The 24,909-nt window shown below is 38.2% G+C and overlaps 1 protein-coding gene across 39 annotated transcripts in view; it reads left to right on the top strand.

The window, feature by feature from the left end:
- Positions 1 to 22,808, top strand: part of RIMS1 (regulating synaptic membrane exocytosis 1) — a 312,275-nt gene extending 289,467 nt beyond the window's left edge. For 38 of the 39 annotated variants that reach the window (XM_084514967.1, XM_084514968.1, XM_084514959.1 and 35 more), the window contains 5 exons: positions 12,147 to 12,288; positions 16,072 to 16,184; positions 18,885 to 18,986; positions 20,083 to 20,222; positions 20,576 to 22,808. In XM_084514967.1, coding sequence (XP_084371093.1) covers positions 12,147 to 12,288; positions 16,072 to 16,184; positions 18,885 to 18,986; positions 20,083 to 20,222; positions 20,576 to 20,794 — 716 coding nt within the window. In that variant the 3' untranslated portion in view covers positions 20,795 to 22,808. Of the gene's footprint in view, positions 1 to 4,082; positions 4,296 to 12,146; positions 12,289 to 16,071; positions 16,185 to 18,884; positions 18,987 to 20,082; positions 20,223 to 20,575 lie in introns of those variants that run through there. The other variant, XM_084514966.1, reaches the window with a different exon arrangement.
- The last annotated feature ends 2,101 nt before the right edge of the window (positions 22,809 to 24,909 follow it).

Here is a 24,909-nt window from a genome sequence, read left to right as displayed (position 1 = left end):
GTTCTAAAGAGCCTGACCTTCAAACCAATAGCTCCGCAAGATTCAAGCATCATGGTATAATCCTGCTATGAAAGGCAAGTTTGGTTTTCTTTTTCATTTTATGATCTTCATCTATGAGCTAATATGTATATTGAAATCAACGGAAAGATGTAGATCTACTTGACTTGAGTTATTCTGTGCTAAGAGAGAAGCAAAACTTACTCTAAAAGTCAATTTTCTCTATAACCAGTAGTAAGCCTCTGTTTAACCAATGGTAAGCCTAGGACCATGAAGATAAGGCTTGTTTATTTATTTTCATTTTGTGGCACATACTCTGGGGAACCATCTTTCTGCATATATGCTATCTGCAAGTAAATTCAGACCTTGAAATCTGGGGTTCAAATTGACCGATTATTGTAGATTTTCTTGTTTGTTTTTATGATGTGGATTTGAAAATTTCCCTTTGTTACTGAGCTGTTTGATTTTCTGCTATCCCTTGTCATTTTCTTTGGTACTGATGTTCACATGCAATTTTTGTTTTCCAGTTTTTAAGTTTTTTTAAGACAGTTATTATCACTTCATCTGGGATAAGCTTGTGAATGTCCTCTCTGTCAGAGCAGCAAGAAAAATTAGTTCTAAATCTTAACCTTTGCTTTTGCATAATATAGAGAGATGAATAAATGCCTGTTAAACAATTTGGAAGTATGGGAATTGATTTCATATTGTACCGCAATGTCAGTTCTTAATAGCTGGATGTGTTCTTATCTGTGCTATATTATATTATATTATGCAATATAATATTATATTATATTATGCAATAATATATATAATATAATATATATTATATTATGTATATATATATTATAATATATATATTATATTATATTACGCAATATGTGGAGCAACCTTTGCAGACATTGTGTTAGTTCAATAAATGTGTATTTGATCATTGAACTTGCTAATATGCCTGCACCATAGCATTAAAAATAATGTAGTTCAAGTAGTTCTGTGTTTTAGTTGGCATATAGTTCTGTAAGTATTTTTGCCTCAGAAATAACCAGAAATTTTGGGAGGGAGTAGTTTTTTCTATAAAAATAGGCAGTATTAGCACCGTTTCATTTACTTTTTCTAATTCACCCTGCCTTGTGTTTAAAGGGCTTTATAATTCGGTAAATACTTGATGTCTGCTTATGTTTCTTGGCTCTAACTCTGATAGTCTCAATATTCGTGTATAATATATGGCTTTTTTTCCTTGTGCCTATATTTTTCTTAGCTTTATATCATGTTAGTAACAGATGAATTACACAGAGAAATCACAGAAGTCAACATTTGTAATAAAGAAATTTTGCTTTGTAATGAAAATTTAGCATAATTTATCAGAGAAAACAGCAAAACTGTTCTGCTTATATTAGTACCCCTCTTGACTTCTATTAGTAACCTTCTGTTGACTCTTGCCTCGTCTCCCTTGCCTTTGAGAAAGGAAACTGTTTCCTCACTGTGCAAGGTTTGCGACCCAATGAGAGCTGAGTGAATTGAGAAATGGGCACCCACATGGAGCTGTAAAAATAACCTGAATTAATTTTTAATAGCAAAATGAAAGGCATTATTGAAAGTCCTGATACCTCACATTTCTCCCTACCTTGCGTGGTAGTCAAAGTAATACTGAAATAGTGGCAACTTTTTTTTTGTGCTGATGTCTATCTAAAAGGCACAGTTAAATCTTTGCATCTAGTCAGTACAGTTTTCTTCAGTGTGTGTTTGATGATGGACATAAAACAGCAATACTGGATGCAAACTTTACTATATCTTAGCAGAGTTATTCTAGGGCATTCATTTGGAAACTTTGGCTGAACGGTCTGTCTCTAAACTGAGTCTTTGTGTACAATTGTCCACTTCCAATAATATAAACACGAGGGGAACAATTATATCTTCCAGTTATGCAGTGTTTATCTAGCACAGATCCATTGCCCAAGCCCGTAGGTGTTTTTACATACTGGCTGTTGCAACTAACGTAAAACACTTCGGTGGCTATTACCTGGGTCAGCCCCAAATGTGAGGGGGTAGGTACTTACGTTATCGCAACAGAGCTTGCTTGGGACTTTCCGTAGGCACATTTCAAATAGCATTCAGAAGTAATGGAAAAGAAAATCAAAAGCAGTGTAAACCTTACCATGAGTACTTTGGCTGAAGAAGAGCATTGCTCTGTTTCATTGCTGAACCTTCAGTGTGCTCACTGATTTACCATGATCATGATGATAGAAGTATCATCACCAGTGTTTGGCAGTGTTGATGCAAAGGAGCAAGTCAAACAGCTATAATCCTGGAAGGGGCTGTTGATCATGCTGATAATAAATATACAGAATGATTTTTCCTTGGACTTAGAAGGAGTGCAAAGGAGGAAAGGCTGTGACCAAAGTGGAGGTTTTCTGGGAGCATATGGCATGAAAGATTTCCCTCCCAGGGATTTTATTTAAACCTCAGTTTCTCCCAGGATTGCTGGCTTTGAGCAAGAGCCTGAGTGAGAGAGAACATCCTGCACACTTTACATGAGCGAAGCGTTTTGTGTAAAACTGCTGGACATGAACGCCACAGGTGACAGCTTGGTGTTGGGGTCTCTGCCATTTTTTTTTTTCTTAACATACATCATGAGAAAATTCCATACCATATAACTATGTGCTTTTAAAAAAGGGGTAAGTCACCCTCTCTGTCAGGTTCTCAATGTCCTTCTTACAGAGCAAGAAGGTAGAGCTTACCTTAACAACAGCACTGTGTAGAAAATTTGTACTTATCCAATGAAACTACTTGAAAGTTTTTACGTAGATGTGGCATGAGATGTACAGTATCCCTGCTGCAGAGGATTTTACATCTGTTAGGCATCCATACAGTCCTTGCCAATCATAAGTCCTGTTATATTTTTATTATCTGAAATGCACCATAAAATTTATTACACTTTTCTCATTAATCATTTTACAATGCTGTAAATCATCACAACTTTATCATAAAAAGGACCTCAAGTTGCACCAGGGAGATTTGGACTGGGTATTGGGAAAAGTTTCTTCAGGGAAAGGGTGGTTATGCTGTGCCAGGAGGTGGTGGTGTCCCCATCCCTGGAGTATTTAAGAGACGTGTGGATGTGGTGCTCAGGGACGTGGTTTAGCGGTGGACTTGTAGTGTTAGGTGGATGGTTGGACTTGATGGTCTTGTAGGTCTTTTCCGACCCAAATGATTGATGCTGTGATAACATCATGTGAACATCCACTAGAGATAGATTTACTTCATGCATGTATTTTTCATTTGCTTTTCCCATGATAATTCATTTTGAAATATTTTTTTCTTGTTGGTGTGGGTTTTTTGGTTTTTGGTTTTTGATTTTACAAATGCTGTATCATTTCCTTTTTCCCTTTTATCTTTAATCAGTCTAACATTGTAAGTCTGTATGTACCGTATGTTGGATATCTCCTTTCTTTGTGAAAGAGAGAGGGAGAAAGCACATCACTGTCTGTAATGCTTGAGTATGGGGATTTTAAAAGTGTGTTACATTAATTGATTCTTAATTTGCAAGAGGAAAGCATATTATGTTTTTGGAATTGAGTATCCAAAAAAAATGAAGAAAACTATATGGCAGTCTGCATCCTCAAAATGAAGTGTAAAGTTGAAAGGAATAATTCAGTAATGAAGTTCTGTTCTCAAAATACATGCGGGCACTTAGGAGGCAATTAAACTTTAACTGTGGAGTGCCCCCCTTGGATAGCAACATCACTAAGGCTTTTCTGCAATATAACTGTGAATAAGTATTAATGGTGCTTTCTCAGTTTTGCAGTCTTTCAGGTGGCTTTATACCAAAATTCATGCAGAATGAGTCAAAAACACCATGACAGAGAAATGAGTTTCTGGGTTTATCTGACTCTCCTTATCCAGTTCTGTACAACAACGAGAAAAAAATGTATCAAACAAGGTTGCCAAGAATATTTTGTGCTCTTCTCTACATGCAAATCACTAGAAAATACGTTGCTGAGTGAATTTTTGAACCTTTTGGCAATATTTTATGAAACGCTGGCTGGCAGGTAGTTCAGTACTTTCTTGCTGCAAGGCCCTGTAATGTAATCACAGTTGTAAAAGGAACTTGTGAGTGAAGCAACTTGATCATTCCTCACAGCGCTACGGTGCCAAGTGGCTGGAAGAGAGAGAGGCAACTCCAGGGATTCTTCTACCCAGAAACAGCGCGAGATATTTAAGCAAAGGTGAAGCTGCTTTAGGTGCCGGCTGCTTGCTAAGGATTATATCACAGCCAATGTTTAATTTTGCTTAAACCAGAGGTAAGCCTGTATTTTCTGCGTGTTGCTGTCACAAGCCTATGTATTAGTTTGATTTAGCTGCATGTGTTAAGCTAGGGTTGTAACTTTGCAATGCTGCAGTCATTGAAGAAAAAACCTAGGTCAGTTTGATACTCTGTTGATCTGGGACACTGGAAATGATTTCTAAAGACAGTAATGTTTTTAAATGAAATGTCATACCGACCTGGAGATGCTGGTAGTGGTGAAATAAAACTTGAAGGACTTGAAAGTTGCAGTCCAAACAAATTAAACTGCAAAAGAGATACAGAATATTCACATCAATTAACTAGGTGGTAATTGCTGGGAGTAAAATGAGAGGACTCTTTCTGAAGCTGTAATGTGTTCTGGTTAGTATTTAGTGCTGTTAAATTAGGGCTGAGTTATTATTAAGAAACTTTTCAGCTGTACAAAAGGGCATGTAACATCTTTTTCCTAGAAGATACTTTCTAGGAAACCAGTGTTTTTGCCGTTGTTTCAACTTAAAGATCTTATGAATATTATTAAAGAATTAGGCTTTGGGTTTCCATTATGTACATTACATAGTCCTCAGGAAATTTTTTGAAGATGCATGGCAATAGTAAGTTTTCTTGTTACTGATGTCTTATAAATTGTCTTGTTGGTGATATCTTGTAAGACATTATCTTTTAACAATCATAGCATCACTTTATGTTTATAATAATAACGGTGAAGTATTTGTAATTGAAGGCTCTTATTTTAAAAAGTCTCAAATTTACTAAAATTGTAATGGCTGCACATAACCAAAAATGACTTCAGGATTTCATACAGTCATTTAAACACATTTAAATCCTTAAAGAAATAAAATTTTGTTTTAGTGTATCCGAAGAATCTGTTCTGCTTTCTTCTGTATTACAATTTTGTTTTCCCCTCCTGTATTAGCTGGCAGCTGTGTCCCAGCACCCTTTCAGTCAACAACTGTTACCTCTCTACTATATGCCAGTTCTATTCTAGGGGCTGGCCAGTCATAAACAATGGAGTAATGTAACACTGTGTTTTGCTGTAAAAATGTTCAAGTGCAAACAGCTCTTCTGAGCTTTTTTCTTTATTCCATGTCTTTCTCTTCCAGTCTGACAAATCTAAGGGTGTATGAAAAACAAGTGCTTGAAATTTCATAAACTGTTTATATAGTAAATTATTTGTTGAAAACGTGACTTTGTTATGTTACTAATTTCATTTCACTGGAACGGGCTTTAAGAGTTGAACTGGGCATGTGTACCTTTAACAGTTTCATTTACATGTTCTGATTTTATAAAGCTCTTTGCATATATGTGAACAAGGTAATTAAGATGCTGTTACTTCTGTGTGTTTATAAAGTGTTTAGTGCAATCCCAGCAGTAAAACCTCATTACCATATATCATCACTGATTGCCTCATTTTGGCTGACAGACAGCGGCTCATTTCACATCATTTGCAAGTGTGTGGACAAAACTATTAATTTGGAAATCTTTGGACAAAAAATACTAGTAATTTAAGAAGTCATAACTGAACCTCTTCTGAAGATATCCTTCCTGTTCCTTAAGATATTGTGCATCCTAAGCCATGTGTATTAGACATTAGACAGGGGGTTTTGTGTTTGTTTTGTTTATTTTTTCCATGGCATGGGCAAATCCTATTTATGAGGATAATCATACAAAAACGCATGCTTGTTTTTACATTCTTTTAAGTAAATTTGCCTAACAACACCTTAAGGAGACAAGATTTGCAAAATCAGTTGCATAATCTTTTGAGGCCATTGTCAGGTAAAAAATAATGGCCTGATTTTTCAGGTTCTTGTTTACTCCTATTTTGAATATGGATCTTAAGCAGTTCTTGTCATTCATTCTGAAAGTTCTACTTCAGCTTTGTAGATGTCAAAGGGAGCTGTTGGATAAGTTACTTTCCTCTGAAATCTAAAAGCAAACTTTTAAGAGCTTGAGTTTGTAAGTTTGCTCTTGAGTGAGTAATGCGGTAAAAAGCTGAGGTTCTGCAGTGCACTGGCTAAAACACCATATGTTTTGCAAATGGCCCAGTGTTTGAAACTAAAGCATTAATATAACTCCTAACAGTGTTTCAGTCAAATCTTTTGTTAGGTTTGGTGCTTTTTATTCTTTTTTTTTCTCTAAATATATAAGAAAAAAATATTGTGTATATGAAGGGATTAGTAGTGTTATCTTTTTTGTATTATCTGAAAATACCAGAAATGAGATTGGTTTTCCAACTGAATGTGTGAATTTATAAATACAGTTATGAGATACAGTTTTTTCCAAACTGCTGCCAAAATGTTATATCTTGATGATTTATCCCAGCTGAAAAGGTTAATATTCTTTCTAGAAGGTATTATTGTTTATAATAGTATAAATTTTGTTTTGGGATTTCTCATAATAAATAGAAATGGGAAAAAGTATGGGGTGTTTCATATGTGGATTTTAAACCTTGGGGTCAAACACCACAGAGTATAAACTGCATTCTACCTTCTTTGAATATGTTGTGCGATAGTTGGAGGGAACATTTAAAAGATCATTACTAGAATATTTCAGATGTCTTCTTATAAAAAGTGTGGCTGAACACATGAAAATACTGTGAAGTGTTGTAGGATAAAAACCTAGGAAACATTTGTGTTTAAATGTGATATTTTACTATTTATTTTCTGTATGTAGCTGCTCTTTTAATCTTCGAGACCAATCTACCATTGAGTTCATCTGAGAGATACACACGTGTAAAAAGAACAAAGTACATTTTGAATTATTTCTTCTTTTCTGTCTCTGACTGTTTTAGGACTATCAGCCAAGGGATGCTTTGTCAATTCATGTGTAAATAGAATTTGTTTTTGTTTAAATGTGTTACATGCAGAGTGAGTGGGATGCAGCACAACTTGTAACTCAGCAGGTCTCCAAGCAGCCAAATTTGAGGCTGCAAAATCAGTAACACATCAGAAAGGACCAGAAGGAAATGTGCCCTTGGCTTTTTTTTTTTTTAATACTTCTTTGAATTGAGGATGACCCATAATACTCCAGTTGGCGTACTCTTGGTGTCTCGCACAGGCAGCATGCAGGCCAAGAACAATATGGTTACAGTCCTGCCAGCTTTCAGTCAGAGCTGCCTTGGAGCTGTAGTCCTTCTAGGCTTTCTTCTTTACATGCATGAGTATGCTTGATACCGTGAATAATTTGCCCCTGAGTCATGCAATGACATTGTGTATTAGCACCTTCCTTACTGCTTCCATTAGGGGATCTAGCAATGGTGTATACTTTGCTTTCTTTAGTGTTCTTTTGAAAAGGTCATGAATTTTCCATGCCATGTACCCATCTATGCAAATTTGCTTCCTTTTTTGGTGCTAACCACTTTGCCTGTCCTCAGGTATGATTTTGGGCAATGTTTGCTTGACGCACCTCTCTCCCTGTAAGACCATTTCAGTTTTGTCATCTTCTGCCCTACAGAGATCTCTCAAAATATCCTTTTTGACAAATTCACAAAGTCTCCAAACTCATGTCCCAAATGTCCCGTGGCATGAAATGCACACCTTGGCATCACATGATAAAAGCTTTACTCAAGCAGGCTGTGGCACAGCTCTTCCCATCTTTTCAAACTCACTGTACTGAAACAAGGGCAAAATGTCTCAGGAACCATAAAGCCAAGGCAATGATGGAAGAGGGCAGTTGTACCTTTGCTGGGACATTAGTCATTTGGGGCTGTTTGTCCTGGCATTGTTCTCTCTGAATCGGATGCCTTTGGAAACCTAAATCTTGCTTTGAGGTATCTCTGGTAGGCCATCCTAATTCTATAGGTACTGTCACTGACTCTCTTGCTCATATAATTCTGTTGTCAGTAGTGTTTTTCTCCTGGCTGCTGTGTTTGGAGGTGATTAAGAAGCACGGAAGTTGGGACACATCAATTGCATTAACATTTTATGCAGTTGCTTGTCAGACTGAAAATGAATCACTGTAGGCTGTGTTTATAAAATCTACACTGAACTAGAGAATGGCGCATAGTCCTCCCTGTATTGTAGCAGGGATGCTACAAGGCTGTTGCTGAGTTTTAAAGTGTGCAAGCTAAGTATATCTTACAGCTGCAGATGGCTGCTTTATGATCCTTTTGCGTCTGTTATTAATCCTGCAAAAATGTTTATCACATTTTTTTTCTAGCTTTGTACCTGTTGAAATATGTGTTTGGATGGAATTTATGCACATTAATCTGCATTTCTGCATGCAGAAATCCTTACACAATAGACACAGCAGATAGAAGTATACAGAACATTTGGGAATAAATTTTGCCCCTAAATGGTATTCAGTATAGAGACAGTTTATCTTCAGTCTGCACAATGAGTATAATGCAATTTACACAGTGCAGGCAAAGAACTGTAACATATAAATTTTAATTGTATATATCAAACTAATAAAAATCACCAGCAGGACCAAGCACTCTCCAATAGATATTCAGACAATAGCTTAAAATTTTCTCAGTATATCATAGTGTAGATATTAAGCCTAAATATTTTATGAAATTTTACTGTTCATATAAAGACAAGGTTCCAAAGGTATATGCAGAACTGCTAGACTGAAAATAATGCAAGATGAAAATGAAAGTTTTATAAAAAAATATGTAAAGAACTGTAGAAACTCTGTTTATCAGACCTGCATTTCATTGTGCCGTCAAGGCAGGACTGGAAGCTGCACCCCAGAGTGACTCCACATTACCTGGGACCCTTCAGAAATAGCAGAGGTTCCCAGCTCAGCTCTGCTCTGTAAATACCTTGATGCCTTGCAGAGCTAGGTTTTGCTGAGATGTTTACGAGAGTGCACCAGAAAGATAAATTGTCCTCATTTCTTTTTGTGATGTAGGTAGACCAAAAAATAAAATAAAATACAATGTGCATAACTGACCTGTGTAAAACTTTAAAAACCTGTGAAACCTGTGTTCCAGTTCTTAGTCCTGGGCAAAAGCAATTCCCTTTATGCCATAAAATTCTTTATGTATTTTACCATTCTGTCTTGAGTTACTTTTATGTTGTATTTGATTTTACTGCAGAGTATTAATATTGAAGTTATAAAATAAAAAATGCAGAGGGCTCAAGCTTTCCCATAAAATGTTGCAGATATTTATAGCAGTTACAAGAGGAGACAGAAGAATTTTTTTATTTTTATTTTTTTGATTTTCAACCTAAAAAAAAATTGTTGATGATAAACAAAGGAGTGTAATCCAGCATGGTAAGACAGAGAGCAGTGGCTTGAAAAGTATTTGGAAACGGACAATCTGCTCTATACAGCACAGTGAGATAAGGTTGTTGGCTTGCTCATGGCCATCCACAAGGATTCCTCCTTCACAATTCTTTGCATTTAAAATCTCTGATGCAGAGAGGTATTTTCAGGCAGCAACATGAATGTTATCCATGGTAATATTAAATTCTGTGACAAATACACTTGCAATTTTCAGTCTCTGCATGGCTCAAAGCTAAAATACTAATTTCTGTATTTTAGTCAATGGATATTTTTACAGTGATTATTTCTACGAATACGTTTTTTATTATGCTTTCCTAGCAACCTGGCTCTCATCCCTGGGTTTCTGCACCCACTGTGTTGTCCAGGTGGCCCAGCGCAGCATCTCTTTCCTAGCTTTGTGACAAGGTCGTGATGATCTTGTTCCTTCAGTGTCTCATCACACCAGTTTCCTGAGACTGGAATATTCACAGGCAGCCTCATTCAGATGCCTGCATTTTAGCCTCTACCATACTTTATCCTTCTGGTCGTGCTGTCTGATCTGGCTGGCTCCAGAAAGGATTGCAAGATGTAAACTACATCATCTCATCCACTATGTGGAAGCAGATGGAAACAGAGGTACTTTCAGACAGGTCCCAAGAAGAGAAAGAAGCAGAAAACAGCATGGGTAGCAAATGCACAGCTATTGAAAATGTGAAAATCCTGCTTTGTCATAGGACTCTGCATGTAGGTTATATATCTTAGACTGCCTTTTGATTCATTTTTGATTCTCAGCTTACATTTCAGTGTTGACTTGCTAGACACATCATCTGTTTTTGAAGGTAAAGCATAGGTTCAAAAAGTTACGTTCTGATTTTCTGCATATGGGGTCACTCAAGTTTCATGAAGTACCTCGTACAGCCACCTACATCCTCTGGAACTGGAGCCTGCTCTGGCTGGTGTACCTCTTCTAGCCTAGTCTGCTGCATGTTTAGAGGCATTGAATAATGCATTTTCAGCTGACCAAGCACTGGGAATTTGAATTGCAGTGTCCCACAGCAAAACCTCTGAGCCGTTGGTCTCAGAAGGGACTAAAGGGTCTGTGGCTGTCTGGAAGTAGCCAGTTTCTTTCTGGGAGGCATTTGTTTCTCTGCTCCTGGATGGCCGTAGATAAACGCTCCCCCTTCCAGAAGGCTTGCAAGGAAAACCATTGCTGGGGCAGTGCCTCTTCTCAGCCCAATATATGAATTCTTTATTGTTTTGTTCCTGTTTTCCATCTCTCCAATAGCTCCAAAGAGGTGATAACCCAGACAGGGGAAGAACTGTTCTCTCCTGTGTAATTTATCCCTGTCCCCCAGCAGCTCCACAGACCCAAAGGGCAAAGGCCAGTTGTCCACAGCAAGTGGAAGCTATGGTGGGGCTTCGAAATCAATTACTTTTATTGTAAGAACGGCCAAGGTCTGTCATAGCCTCAAACATCAATGATGTCTGTGTGAAACAGGAAAGCAAAAAAGTTTTCAGCCTCTGTAGGTAGAGGTGGAAGAAGCCTTCATTTTTTTTCAGATGCTCCCATGAACAGACTGTGAAAGGGAAATAAAAAGTTCATGGAAAGTGGGTGAAGTACTTAAGTGAAGAGGAAAATGCAGGAGAGCGTTTCTGCATGTGTTTCTGTGCAACTTTGTGAAATCTACTGCTTTTGTGAGAGAGATTAATGTTGCCCTTTGAATGATAGGCTGAATTAAATGAAAATGAGCAGGATGCTGAGTTTGAAGTCAACACGGATTATTACATTATATGGAGACCTTGGTAGAAATATTTCAGTTAAAATTTTTCAGAAAAATGACTGTAATTTAGGAGCATAATATTTTCAATGCAACAGCAAAATTCATTGTAACTTGGCTGGAGCCAATTGCACCTGGAGCTCAGGACTGCCTGTGGAAGGGACTGCAAGTTTTTCTTGCTCAAGGGTAACCCAAAACCTTACAAGTGGAGCTCAAAGGGCAATTCAAAGAATGCATGATGGAAGCTTTTCCAAATGGACCAGGCTGTTAAAAATTTTCACAAGATTTGCATTACTTTGTAATGTTCATTTGCAAGCCTAAGCTCTGTGAAGTCCGTCGTCTTTCAAGGGGAGTCTCAAAGATTTTATTCTGCTTAGAAGTTATGTAAAGTGCACTGTTTACTTTGTGGTGAAAAGTAAGATTTTGCTGGGTCAAAATATGTTATTATATTTTTGATACCAAGTAGTAGCATTTTTCTGTTAAATTCATAAAGGGTTTTATTTCTTCTTTATTCTGTAAGAATTTAAAATTCTTCTGTAGTCACCCAAGCAAAGGTGGCTAGAGACACCTTACTGAGCATATGTTTAGCATACGCTATCACAACCATTCTGTCCACATTCCAACTGTATAAAGGTTATTAATAACTCATTAATATAGGGCTGTAGCCATTTTAAAGAGAAACAATCACCAGTTTGCAGCTGAAGAAGAGACTTTCCTTCCTTTGTGAGAATAGCCTTTTTGTCTTCTGAAATACTAATGGTCAAGTCAAACCATTTTTTTGAGGAAAACTGCAAGGAAAGGCTTTGTGCTAGATTGTCATTCTAACTATCACTTTTTTTTTTTTTTTTCCTATCTGCTTTCAGAGGCTGGCAATAAGAAATTAAAGAGCACGATACAGAGAAGCACAGAGACAGGAATGGCAGCAGAGATGAGAAGTCGTATGGTTCGACAACCAAGTCGAGAATCCACTGATGGCAGCATAAATAGTTACAGCTCTGAGGGCAAGTAAGTGGCATTAAAAATATCAGTAATGTATGAAAAGTTTCTTTTCTTGTAAAGAAAACAGAATGTGAGCACAGGTCCCAGCTTTGGCTGAAGGGGGTAGCTCTGTGCATAGATTCTTCCTCTTGAGAAAATGTTAGCAAAACTGAACTACATGTATTTAGGCATGCCATACAAAGTCATTGAAAATTGAAATTGAGAGGGGACTTCTGAGGGTTTCACATTCTCCCTGCCATCCTGTGAGGCATTTTGTTCATCAGAAGAGAACTGAATTCAGAGTGCACTATTCAAAACAAAACATAGGGGTAGTTTTTCTTTGAGTTGTGTTTGGATTAACTCAGAGTTAAACTTCAAACGTTGTGTGTAAATCCCGGTGATATGAAACTCTGCTCAGTAATACTGTACACAAAGAAAGTTTAGTTTGGAATTCGTCCAAGTCTTTTATTGAGAATTGTAAAACCAGAGTCCAACTGCATCAGCGAAAATCAGCCACACAACTGTGGGTAGTGGGGCAGCTGTTTTCATTCACTGATGGATGACTGAGTCTCAAGGAAAGGAGAGTAGAGGCTGATTTGACACAAATGTGTGCATCCTTCTCAGAGGTCTCAATGGGGTTCTGCCTTGTGTGCAGAGGCACAGTGGTCACCAGAGAATTCTTGGAAGTTGCCTTCCTACAAAAGTGGAAACTGGGGGTAGGGAATTCCAGAATTCCACCTTATAGACCATGTGTGTGTGAAAGGATGAAGAGCCAGAGGCAACCATGATGGTGGCAAGGAGATGTGTAAATGTGCATTTTCTCCATCATGAGACAATAGGGCATTACCTTTACCCTTCATCACTCCTTCTTCCTTATTCTCACTATGCTGGACTGTCAGTCTGTAGGGCACCAGTCACTCACCATGCTGATGAAGGGCCAGGTAAATGGGACCACACTAATATGGAAGCTGGGAACTGGCAGGTTAGCAACATGGGAGAGTTAGGAACCTAACGCTGAAGGTGAGGACCTTTTGGCTTGTTAGAGTTAGCAGCTTTTGGTTGATTCCTGATCCTCAAGATACTTCAGCTTCATTTCCTGACTTAGTTTACACTTAGCCTTAACCACTGACATTGATGTCAACATCCCTGTTTCATTCCCTGCAAGGGTATAGAAACAGTGAGGCCAGTGAAGTGAGAAGAACAGCTGTATCTGACAGTGACTTCCTCTAAAGGGAAGCCAGGGAGAATGAGCTAAAGGAGGCAGATAACAAGACCCAGGTTAAATAGTTACATATGTCTTGCTGCAATGAAGGAAGAGAAGCATTCCTTTAACAGGATGCAATGCCATGGATAAAAGGGATGCCAGACGGCTCTGCTCATCATGGAGATGTCTTCATGTCTTAGAAAATCACTTAGAAGATCACTTCATGTCTTAGAAAACTTCTCTGAGGTCTTACATTTTTCTGTGTTTCTGTGATTTAGCTGTAGATCATAACCTCGGATACTCTGTGAGCTTACTTGAATATCTTAGAACAGTGTTAGTTTACAGCAGCTTTAGGTTTAGTTCACAGTGAAGGAAAGATGTTAAAAGTGGATATTCTTGTAAGAAAGATGACCAATAAGCCAATCTTTTATTGTACAGTCACTTCCCCCACATGCATCACTTATCTTATTTTTAGAACATGAGTTGGACTTAAGTACAAGGTGGAGGGGAAGCTGCACCACTGCATCACACAATCAGGGGTGTATGCACTGTGCCACCTGATCCTAAAATCCTCTTCCTCCTTTCTTCTCCTGGGCATTTTTCAAACATTAGAAGTGTCACATTTGACTTCAGATCTTACTGCTAGTGTGAGTATGAATTGTTTTTTGATAGTACCTTGTACTCAGACTTCCCCTGCATTTGTATGGCAAAGCTGTTTACTAGGTTTATCCTTCCTTCCATGAGATTCCTATCAAAATCAGCAGGAGCTTGACCTTGGTTGCTTGAGTAGCATTTTGTGTGCAGTTCACTCTTACTGTAGGCAGGTAATGATAACAATTAGGAGGTGTTGGTGTTGAATTTGCATGGACAATTTTTCCTTCCTGATGAGTATACTTTATGATACTGTCCTTAATTGCAGGCTCACCTAGTTAGTTTATTAGTGTTATGTTAGTGTTATGCCTCATCCTGCATTTTGCAATACCAGTGAGATAAATAACTTTGCTGAGATCACACAGTCCTACAGTAGATACCCCATTATGTTCTTCTGCCTGAGCCATAATTGGAGTTTAATGAGTTGCAATTAATGCACATTAAGGTGAATGGAATACTCACACCCTTCATTATTATTTGTGTAGTTAGAAGTGTCTGAAAAATGAGAACACTGAAGTGAAGATTTTCAATGCAAGTAATTCCCCACCAAAATGTAACAGGCATTTAGAGGAAAAAGGCCAAAGAAACAAACAAGAAACCAATCCTAGCAGCAGCAAGAGTGAATGGGATGTGCCACTGGGCAGAGCTGGGTGTCCTGTCAAGCAGGGCACAAGGCTTGAACCTGCACCTTGGTGTTAGGTGACTGCCATTACTGGGGGGCTGATGGTTGAACTGAAGGCCTCCAGGTTCTACTTTTCCATCTAAAGAAACCTTAAATAAGATTTCTTTAAACTTCTGTGAAAAGCTTACCTTTAGGAAAATCAGAGTTTTCTAATGAAAAGTACAGTACTGATATTTTCTTGCCAACGTTAGTTACAGGTAGTCTATTTGCTCATGGAAACATTGTTAAGAGCAGTTAGTCTTGAAGAGAAGCACGAACATCCTGTACTCAACTAACCAGGGTTTGCAGAGAATTTTTAGTATGAATTGAATGGATCACATAAATCTGGTGTATGGAAATCAAAGCTTTTCACACTAGGTACTTTAATTAGGTAGTTTTGTTACTGTGTTCTTGAGTCTAATAGGGAATTTCCTTTGAGTGAGAAAGTGATGCAGAATGCTGGCTGGCACGTTGGGTAAGACTTAGTTCAACATCTGTTCTTCTGTTCCTCCTAATTGTGATGAGGAAGTCGAAGTTGAGTTTCCCCACCATGGATCATTCTCTCTCTTATTGTTTGTTTCTTTGTTCTGTTACTCTTTGGAGAGTGTATATGTATTGCAGAGAGAGAAAAAAAAAAAAAAAAAAAGAAGAAAGTAGAGATTCTTGAATACAAGAAAACAGCTTGGAAAATCATGTGCACTCTGTGTTAATTGCATTGCGTTTCAGTCCTGAAAAAGGGATGGGCATTCACTGTAGATGCAGATGTGGCTACCAGAATATTTGACTAGGGAGCAGCATTAGGTTTAAGTCTCATCCACACTAGCACTATTTGCCAGTTTATGATTTCATTAAACAGCTGCAACAATGAGATTAATTTAGCATATGTATTGGTTTTCCCTGTTTAACCTAACTGATGTGGATGGCCCTTGAATGTATGTATTACAAAATAAATCAAGCATTCAGGAATGAGTAATAGGCTACTAAATTTCATGAGGCTTTTTATGTCCTGCCATACAAGGTCACTCATAGTTTATTCACCTGTCAGTTCTTTGCTGCTCCTGGAACACTCCTTAGCAAGAACTACTTGTATGAACTATTTTTGTTCCACATGCAGAATTTTGCTTTACTTCTTTGGGGTCCTTGGGAGATAGCTCATTTGTGTTGCTGCAGAGCAGTTTGTGGTTGCACGTCCTGAGCTGCTTACCCTGTGTAAGAACTACTTTTTGGGTAGACACTGTAGGACAATAAAAAATAATCCTGTTCTTATGCTTAACCAGCTTTTATTTTCCTTCAGCTTAATATTTCCTGGAGTACGGCTGGGTGCTGACAGTCAGTTCAGTGATTTCCTTGACGGACTTGGACCTGCACAGTTAGTAGGCCGGCAGACACTAGCAACCCCTGCCATGGGTAAGAATAATATGTTCTCCTATGTTAGATGTATAAGTAGCTAATAATTATCACACACACTGCCAAACTACAGCACCAAAAAGACTTTTAAAAAGTGGCTTCCTTCACTATAAACATGAAAGTCTTATAACCAGTCACTGGTATACCTAGCATGCTAGCATCCAGAATGGAAGGAAAAACAGTGTTTGCTCCATATGAAGGTGTCTGCTAATCTCATCTGCAATTTGAAGATAGCGACTTCAGTTTCCTTCCCACTCAAAAGTTATTGTGGGTTTTCCAATTGTAGCTCACTGCAAAATCTCAGCTGTTCAAGGTTTATATTTATTTGCCACAGATTATATTGAATGTGATGGACAGTTTCTTGCCAAACTCCATGCTTGTTCAAGCTTACTTCATCCTGAAGTAACCCCAGAATTTGAAACTTCAGCCCACATTTGCAATGCCCAGTAATCAGCTGCTGATAAAGGCAATGTTTCTAATGGAGGAGACAAAATCCTTTTCTAAAGCAGCTGCCTGGAACTATCAGTGATCTTCTCTGTACTCCAAACCAGTCTGGATTTCTCTATAGTAGCATTAGTTTTATCTTGGTTATGAATGGGCTATGAATGTATGTGCTGTGCAACGGCACAGTGCTGTGTATATATCTTTGGAAAGGTTTGATAATTTTTTGCTCATACTTGAGCAATTTTTAGGCATGCTTCACATATTACACGTTTAGGATGATAAGTGAGGAGTACTTGATCCATGCCTGCAACAATACTGGAAGTCATAAGTGGCCAGTGCTTTTGTACAGTGCTCTCAGAAGAGTCAGCTTCAGGAATGGTTACTGAGATGCTGCTAAAAAAGAGGAGAGACAGAAAAACTGTAAAGCGTTTGTTCCTCTGCCAACTCATGAGCAGAGCAGAAGGAGACAGACTTTCTTGATGCTTTGAGTATCCTGTAAAGCAAGGTTTGCTGTATAAGTCCAGATAACTGCTACTTGCTTAATGCATTAATAAACACCAAAGTCATTAAATACACTTTTCCTGTAATTTGAAAGAGAAGATAATTGATAGACTATCTGCCCAATAAAAATCTAAATGGCTCTGTTGGTATAAGGATCTAGATTTCCTTTATCTCTTGATTTTAATCTAAATATTTTTCTGCAGATGACTTGGGTAATACATTTATTTTCACTTCTTAGAACCGTTTTATTTACTAGATGCTCAGGTTTCAGCCCCTCAAAAAGCACTTTGCCATGCTTTTTAACAAATTTCAGAAGCTTTTCTACATGCAGCTGCCAGTGATGACTGGGAAACGTTTGTATTGTTGCTCCCCCTTCTGGTTGCCTGTAACATGTTTTTATTTGAATGTGCGATCCTGGGATGCGGTATTAAAACATCTTGGAATTTTCCTTTAGACTGCTTTTAGCACAACACAGAGCTCTGTTTATTCAAGCTAAGTCTGATAGCTAGAAATCTTCCCTGCTGCTCTGTCATGCCTTAAATGCCAAGGTATAAAACACTGCTTCAATCTACCATTAGACAAGCATGTAAAAATCTCATGCCAGGTTAATTTCAAAATGCTGTATTTCTAAATCTGAAATCCCAAATTATGTAGTTCAGGACTGGATATCTTGGGGTTTTGTTTTGTTTCAAGTAATTTGGCGTTTACATCTGAAATACAGCCCTACTTAGCTGTGGCATGGATATATGGATAGTTCATTTATTTGCACAGGTTTCACACAGCTCACGTGTCAAATTGTTTATTTTTGATTCTAAGTGGTGTATTAGATATCTGCACAGCTAATTCCCTAATATAAAAAAATCACAGAGATGTAATACTTTGAATTGTGGTTAAGGTAACTTTTCTTGTATTTTATTGGTCTCAGACCAAAGCCCTTTCCTTTTTATGTAGGAAATATCACTTATCAAAATTCAGGCAGGGAAACAGAAGTTTGATTGGTGGCAAAAGCAAGCTTTTATTTTAGTGTGTTGCATCATTTTATTCACACTGAAAATGGGCATGGAATATTGATAAAAACAGAATTGTCACCTTTGTACTTGTTTGAGGCCTTTGCAGAAGAAGACCTCTTTTAAGTCCCTATGAGGCTAGGGCATCATCCTCTGACTGCACCTCATCCAGTTGGTGTACCTGCCTTACACTTAGGATCCAGTCAGGAAATTGTAGTTGCTGAGGGTTTCAAAGTTAAACTCTATCAGCAATTCTCCTTCCTGTTATATCAGACAAGGAACCTTTGCACTGCCATCTCTTGCATCTCAGCTTGGAGGCAGAAACTTCTGCTGAGGGGATATCTGAACATGAGTTTGGGTTTTAGACTGTCTGGGCATGGGACCACTGCCACAGTGTGTGTCAGTGACTGGCACACTGGGTCAGCAGTCCTGGGTAGAAGTCTCTGAATAATTCACAGTGCAAAATCAAAAGTATGGTGGTGATACTGAAGTGTCGCTATAAATTTGCTTGTCCCCATGGATCAGAAATACTAAGCTCAGGTATGAAATGTACATGAAGAGAGGGCATATTGCTAAGTATGTATCTTTTAGTACTGGGTTAAGGATAGAGAAATCTAAGGGAACAGGAGGTGACAAGCACAATAATGCAGCAGACTAGTACCACACCAGTCTATTTCCCACTCTTATACTGTATCTCCCAGGCTGTTCTGCTTCTTTAAAATGTAAGCTTCTTTCTTCTCCCTTTCAGGTGATATCCAGATTGGCATGGTGGATAAAAAGGGTCAGTTAGAAGTAGAAGTCATAAGAGCTCGTGGCCTCACGCAAAAACCTGGCTCCAAATCTACCCCAGGTAAGGGAAAAATAGACAATATATGAACAGAAAGCAAGAATATGAAATACACAGATTAAGCGGAGATTGAAGACTTTTTAAGCTCCTCATTTAATATAACTACATTTGGTTGGTTTGCTTTTAACAAAGAATGTGTGAATGGATATGTCCTTGCTACCAATGTCCACTTCTTACCACCTTGCAGCTACTAACTGCTTGTCACCTTTCAAGGAATGATTTTCAGCAACTCAAAATCCATTCTGGAAGGAAATTTTGCAGAAATATTTCCATGTATTTTAGGCAAGTCATATCTCTCAGAGAGGCTTTGTTGATGTAGATGAAGACCTTTGTGTTTGTTCCACATCAAAACAAGAAATGGAGAACAGATGAATGTGCTTTGAACAACCAATTTAGTAGACCCACATGCCATGGTCTTCTGTGTGCAGCAGTGCTTGAAGAAGCTTGTAGGTGATGCTAGTGCCAGCGTCAACAACCTGTGTAATGAAAGAAATTTAATTGTATCATTTCACAAGGACTTTTTTGAGTCCTGTTTATTTACAGAAATCTGTCTTAGAAGAAGTTTATAATCACCACTACAACCACTGCTTTACTGGAACAAGTAGAACAGTTGTTTTAGATAATGTTTTGGCAAAATGGTACTTCACAACCTACTCAGGAGCTGAAGATGAAAGAGTCAGTGTAATCTGAATTACTTAGTTTTAAATATTCCTTTCAATGAAATATCAGTCTTCTGTTTCAGTGTATCTCTGACCCCTGATCATACATAGAGACTCCAGATTAGCTAACAGAGACAATTAATTCCTGGCAAAGGGAAGTGTTTCTAGAATGACAGGTGTGAAAAACAACTGTTATTAATAACATCTTGGATCATAAAATTCAAGGTTTATAAAAACTGATTTGATTTCTTATGGTCTGTGTCATTTATTTAGTGAACTTAATTGCATTCAGATGAGGATACAGTGCTGCGTACAGTGAGGATAGTGTATGTCATGTTCTTTCTACTCAGTTTCCTTCTGTGGCATTTGTCCTGCAACTCAGATGTGCAGTGTAGAAATTTTTAAGTTCAAATATAAAATTTGTGATGTTCTGTTTGCAGCTCCATATGTCAAAGTGTATTTATTGGAAAACGGAGCGTGTATAGCTAAGAAGAAGACAAGAATTGCGCGGAAGACCCTTGATCCTTTGTACCAACAGACACTGGTTTTTGATGAAAATCCACAGGGTAAAGTCCTTCAGGTCAGTTGCTTCTTAATCCCATTTTAGGCTATCATTTGGTAAAGCACTTGTATGTTTACTTAAGTTTAAGCAATATACGTAAACCCATTCCAACTCGCTAAGCATTTAATTTTATAAATACCAGCAAACACATCCTTGTGGCTTGTGGTTTCAGACCTGTGAAATGTCTGGCTGTATTAAACATTTCTCTTTTGTTGACTCTTGCTCCTGTCCTGCCATTACGTTTTCCCGCAAGAGGGAGAAATCATTCACCCTTAAGAATAACATTTTCCTTACAATACACATCATGAAATACAGCAGGAGTGATCGTGGCTTTTAGGACAAGGCTGAATCTGTATTTTATGTTCTTTCAGGTAATAGTTTGGGGAGACTATGGCCGAATGGATCACAAATGCTTCATGGGAGTTGCCCAGATCCTTCTGGAGGAACTGGATCTGTCCAGTGTGGTAATAGGCTGGTATAAATTATTTCCACCTTCATCACTAGTGGATCCAACCTTGACTCCCCTGACACGCAGGGCCTCCCAGTCATCTCTGGAAAGTTCAACTGGGCCTCCCTGCATTAGGTCATAGTAGCAGGTGCTGTCTAATAAAAACACCACCCAGGATAACGATTGGAACCAGATACTCACACGATCAAAAAACGCTGTTGGAGAGAGACAATCACTTCTGTTTTTGCTTGTAGTAGTTATCCAAAAATATGTCTGAGTTGTTTGTCGAGAGACAGCTTACATTGACAGAACAAAAATATATCACGTATGGCCAATCTATTAGCAACTATCACTGATGCTTATATTGATCCAAAAACAAACAAACAAAGAGAAAGAGGGACCTTTAGATTCAAATTAAGTCAAATATGAGCCAAACTGGAAGCTCTCACTCTGTTAACAATGTTGTATTTTTTCACATTTTGACAGAGCCCTCAAGCAGTGTTAACTTCCTGGTGTTTCAGCAGTTTTTCTGTACTTGTTACTTCCACTAGTTTTTTGCCATGTGATTCTGCTAGTTTTGTAGAAGTCCTCACAACGCTAACAGAGACCCTTCCTTTCTTTTTCTAAACCAAACAAACCAAACCAAAAGGGCTGAAGCATATCTCTGTAAGCATCGTTAAAGTGTTCAACAGCCACAGTTACAATTCCAGCAAGTTCAAATTGTTTCTCGGTTCTGGTGCTTCAAAGTCTCTCATGTGGGAACCCAGAACAAATGACCGATCGAGGTTATATTCTTAAAAATAACTAATCATCACAGTGCCACTTTTTCTTTGTAAAATAAAAGCAGATATGTTTGCATTATATATAATAACTTTTATGTTTATGATGTTTTGCATGGAAGAATTTTGAAGAATTCTGCAACTAATGCTGGGGACTGGTATAAAGCAGCTTTAGTCTTAATTTTGACATTGAATATGTTACTGGTAATGCAGTTTTCCTCCTAGAAATGGAGAGGAAATATTTACGTTTCTGTGTATAAATGTATATTTGACTTCCCAAAATGTTGACCAGGAATGGATTGAGCATATGACACTTTCAGCTGTACCCAGGCTTCTCTGATGTGTGTCGCTTCAGACGCACTTGTCTGCCCTGGATAGAGCATGGTATGATTCGATCAGTGTTTCACTGGAAATTCCAGTTGAAATATTCTGCACTTACTAATGTTTTTATCAAATTTTAGTTTACATTTCTTTGAGATTGATGCAAGCACAAAGCTTGATTTTTTAACGCAAGATATCTTACTTTTTGGAGAAAAAAAAAAGTCAAAATTCAATTTGCTTTTTATTCATTTGAGTTCTTCTTGGCCTTGAAATCCCTTGTGATATTCTGTAAATGTGCTAAAAACTGCAGATTCTGCAGGTGCATTGATATGTTACCCCTCCTTTTACAGGCCATTCAATTTTGTGATCACACAAATAGAGCAGCATGACTTGGAACTGTTCAAAGCTGCATGCACGTTTTGTAAAAAGAGATGAAAAAGGTTATTTAATAATGTATGTTAGTTCCACATAGGCCAGCTTGTATGTTGCATGTACTTGTACAGTTTGCTCGTAATTACTATACTGAAGTAACCAAGAAATCTAAGCCATCCATTTTTCTTATAGACATTTTGCAGGTTTTAGCCAGGCTAGGTCTGTGAGTCTGGTGCTAAATGTCTATAGATGGACTTTATTTTTTACCCTATGGAAAACGTGATGTAGTACGGACCAAATTCCTTCTAATAAATATTTTGGTGTAGATTCCTACTGTGGGGCTGTAACACATGTAGAAACTGTGTACACACTAGGTTTTAATTCATAGACATACTGCCTGCACCAAGTGAACTATTTATTATTACTCAACACGTCGGAATTACTCTGCCCATCTTTCCGTAGGGCGCAGATTGATTACTGCTCGACCTGCTGAGCAGGAAGAACTCAAGTATTGGTGCACTACTACTAGATCCTGTTCTGTCTTAGTGGCCAAAAAACAACTAGTTATAATTCGATAGTATCTTTCTATTTTGACCACTTGTCTTAACACTCCCCTGTGCTTTTAAATGAACTTCCAACTCATGTTATGTAAACATGTTTAATAAAATTTCCTTTTCATGTCCAGTGTAGTAGTTGTGCTCTCTGTATGTTCTGAGGTTCATCTGTGATTCTGCTCGCTGCAGGACTGTGTGAAATGTGTTAAGGAACAGTAAAATGATAAGTGATTTCTATGGTTCTTTTGATTGATGTAATAGTGTATGTTGAAATCTGGGGCCAGAAACTGAGGTCTGGTGAAAGTCGTGTTTGGTTGGCTGCCTTTTCACCATGGAAGGAGCCAAATTGTGCTCTCATTCATCGAAGCAGGCAAATTGAAGTCAATTAGCCAAATTACAACCTGGTGAAATCCAACCAGTTTACTTGGGTTGAACAATGCTGTGTCTGCTTGCACTAGGTCAGTGGGGCAGTACGTGTCAGAGCCAGACACCAGCTCTGTATTTGGTGTGTGCCAAGCCTTTAAGACATGTGAACAACTTCTGAACTTTTGCACTCTTTAAACCCAGAAATATGCCATTGTACTGTAATGCCACGATGGATCCTGCTGTATAGACATTTACCTGAGAGCAGAATTTGGCACTACATTTTATTAGAGAATCAAAGATTATGTATGTTGTTTGATTTTAGTTTTCCATGTCCCACAGATACCTGATCACAACTGAAAAATAACATAAAGACAATATTGCCTCACTTTGAACACTTTTGTTTATTACTTTATTTAACTGAATACATGGTTAAGCTACTGAAAAAAAAAAAAAAAAAAGATAATTAAACATGGTAAATCTCTGAAAAAAAGGCATGTTATATCTCTGCTTCTGTGTGGTGGGAGTGATCTGTTTAAATATACAATTTGTTATACTATTGCAAAACCACTTAGTTTCATAAATCTCATAGCTTTGTGCCTGATACTAGGATACTTTTCCCATTATGATCCTGAGTAATAAATAAAATTTAGCACTACTGATCCCCCCTAGAGCATAGAAAATGTAAAAGCAAAAGAACACATTGAACAACTTCATTTCTGGTTATGGATGAACAGGAGTCACACGTGGACAAAGTTCAGGACAGAAGCAATAGACTGCACTAGGACAGATTAGTTATGTGATAGTCTCTTCTTCCAGGGACTGATGCCTTTTAAGTACTGATTGCTGATTGCTGTGCTACAAAGATGGGTCAGCTTTTAGTTCCCTCCTGCTTTTCCCTTGAGAATGCAGTTCTGTGCTACACGTAACGTGCAGGAGAAGAACAAAGATACTAATCTTAATATCCCTGACATATAACCAGAAAGTTAGTCTTCCTGTGATGAACAGATGTTCTAAATTTTATAATGAAATGCAAATGTAGTGTCCCTTTTTCTGGTAGGAGAAAAAGCTTTTGACTTTGACCATTGTGTTAGAGAGCCATCAGAACTTCTCTGAGTTGGCAGGACAACCCAGAGCTTCTTATCTCCTTCCTTCAAAATTCACAGAGAAATGACTTTCATTGCCTATTTTCATTAACAAATGACACTCCTGAAAGTTGAGTTCAGCCCAGGTAGAGAGTTGGGATTGTTCAACCTGGAGAAGAAAAGGCTCCAGGCAGACCTTGTAGCGGCCTTCCAGTACCTAAAGCGGGCCTACAGGAAAACTGGACTGTCAGGGAAAGGACAAAGGGTAATGGTTCTAAACTAAAGGAGGATAGATTTAGATTAGATATAAGGAAGAAACTCTTCACTCAGAGAGTGGTGAGGCAGTAGCACAGGTTGCCCAAAGAAGCTGTGGATGCCCCATCCCTGGAGGTGTGCAAGGCCAGGCTGGATGGGGCTTTGGGCAACCTGGTCTGGTGGGAGGTGTCCCTGCCCATGGCAGGGTGTTGGAACTGGGTGATCTTTAAGGTCCCTTCCAACCCAAACCATTCTGTGGTTCTATGATTGATGAAAAAAAGTTCAGAGTGGACTTTCAGTGGCTGTTCTATGCCATCCAGGATTCTACTAATAGCCACTAACTTGTCCTGTATGAAGTCAGCGACTCTACCTGTGGTTGTCTTCTGCTTCCATGCAGTCACTACTCTACTGTCAACAGCCCACATAACTCTTGCAAAAAAAGCTGTGGGCTTCATACTCTTCTTTTGCCATAAGTGAAGAAATTCATGCCTAACAGCAAAGTTGTTCTTTCTTTAAAGGCCCACATGC

The sequence above is a fragment of the Aythya ferina genome, assembly GCF_964211825.1.
Source record: "Aythya ferina genome assembly, chromosome: 3".
Lineage (NCBI taxonomy): Eukaryota > Metazoa > Chordata > Aves > Anseriformes > Anatidae > Aythya > Aythya ferina.
Note: the sequence above shows the minus strand (reverse complement) of the source record. Positions and strands in the feature narration are given on the sequence as shown.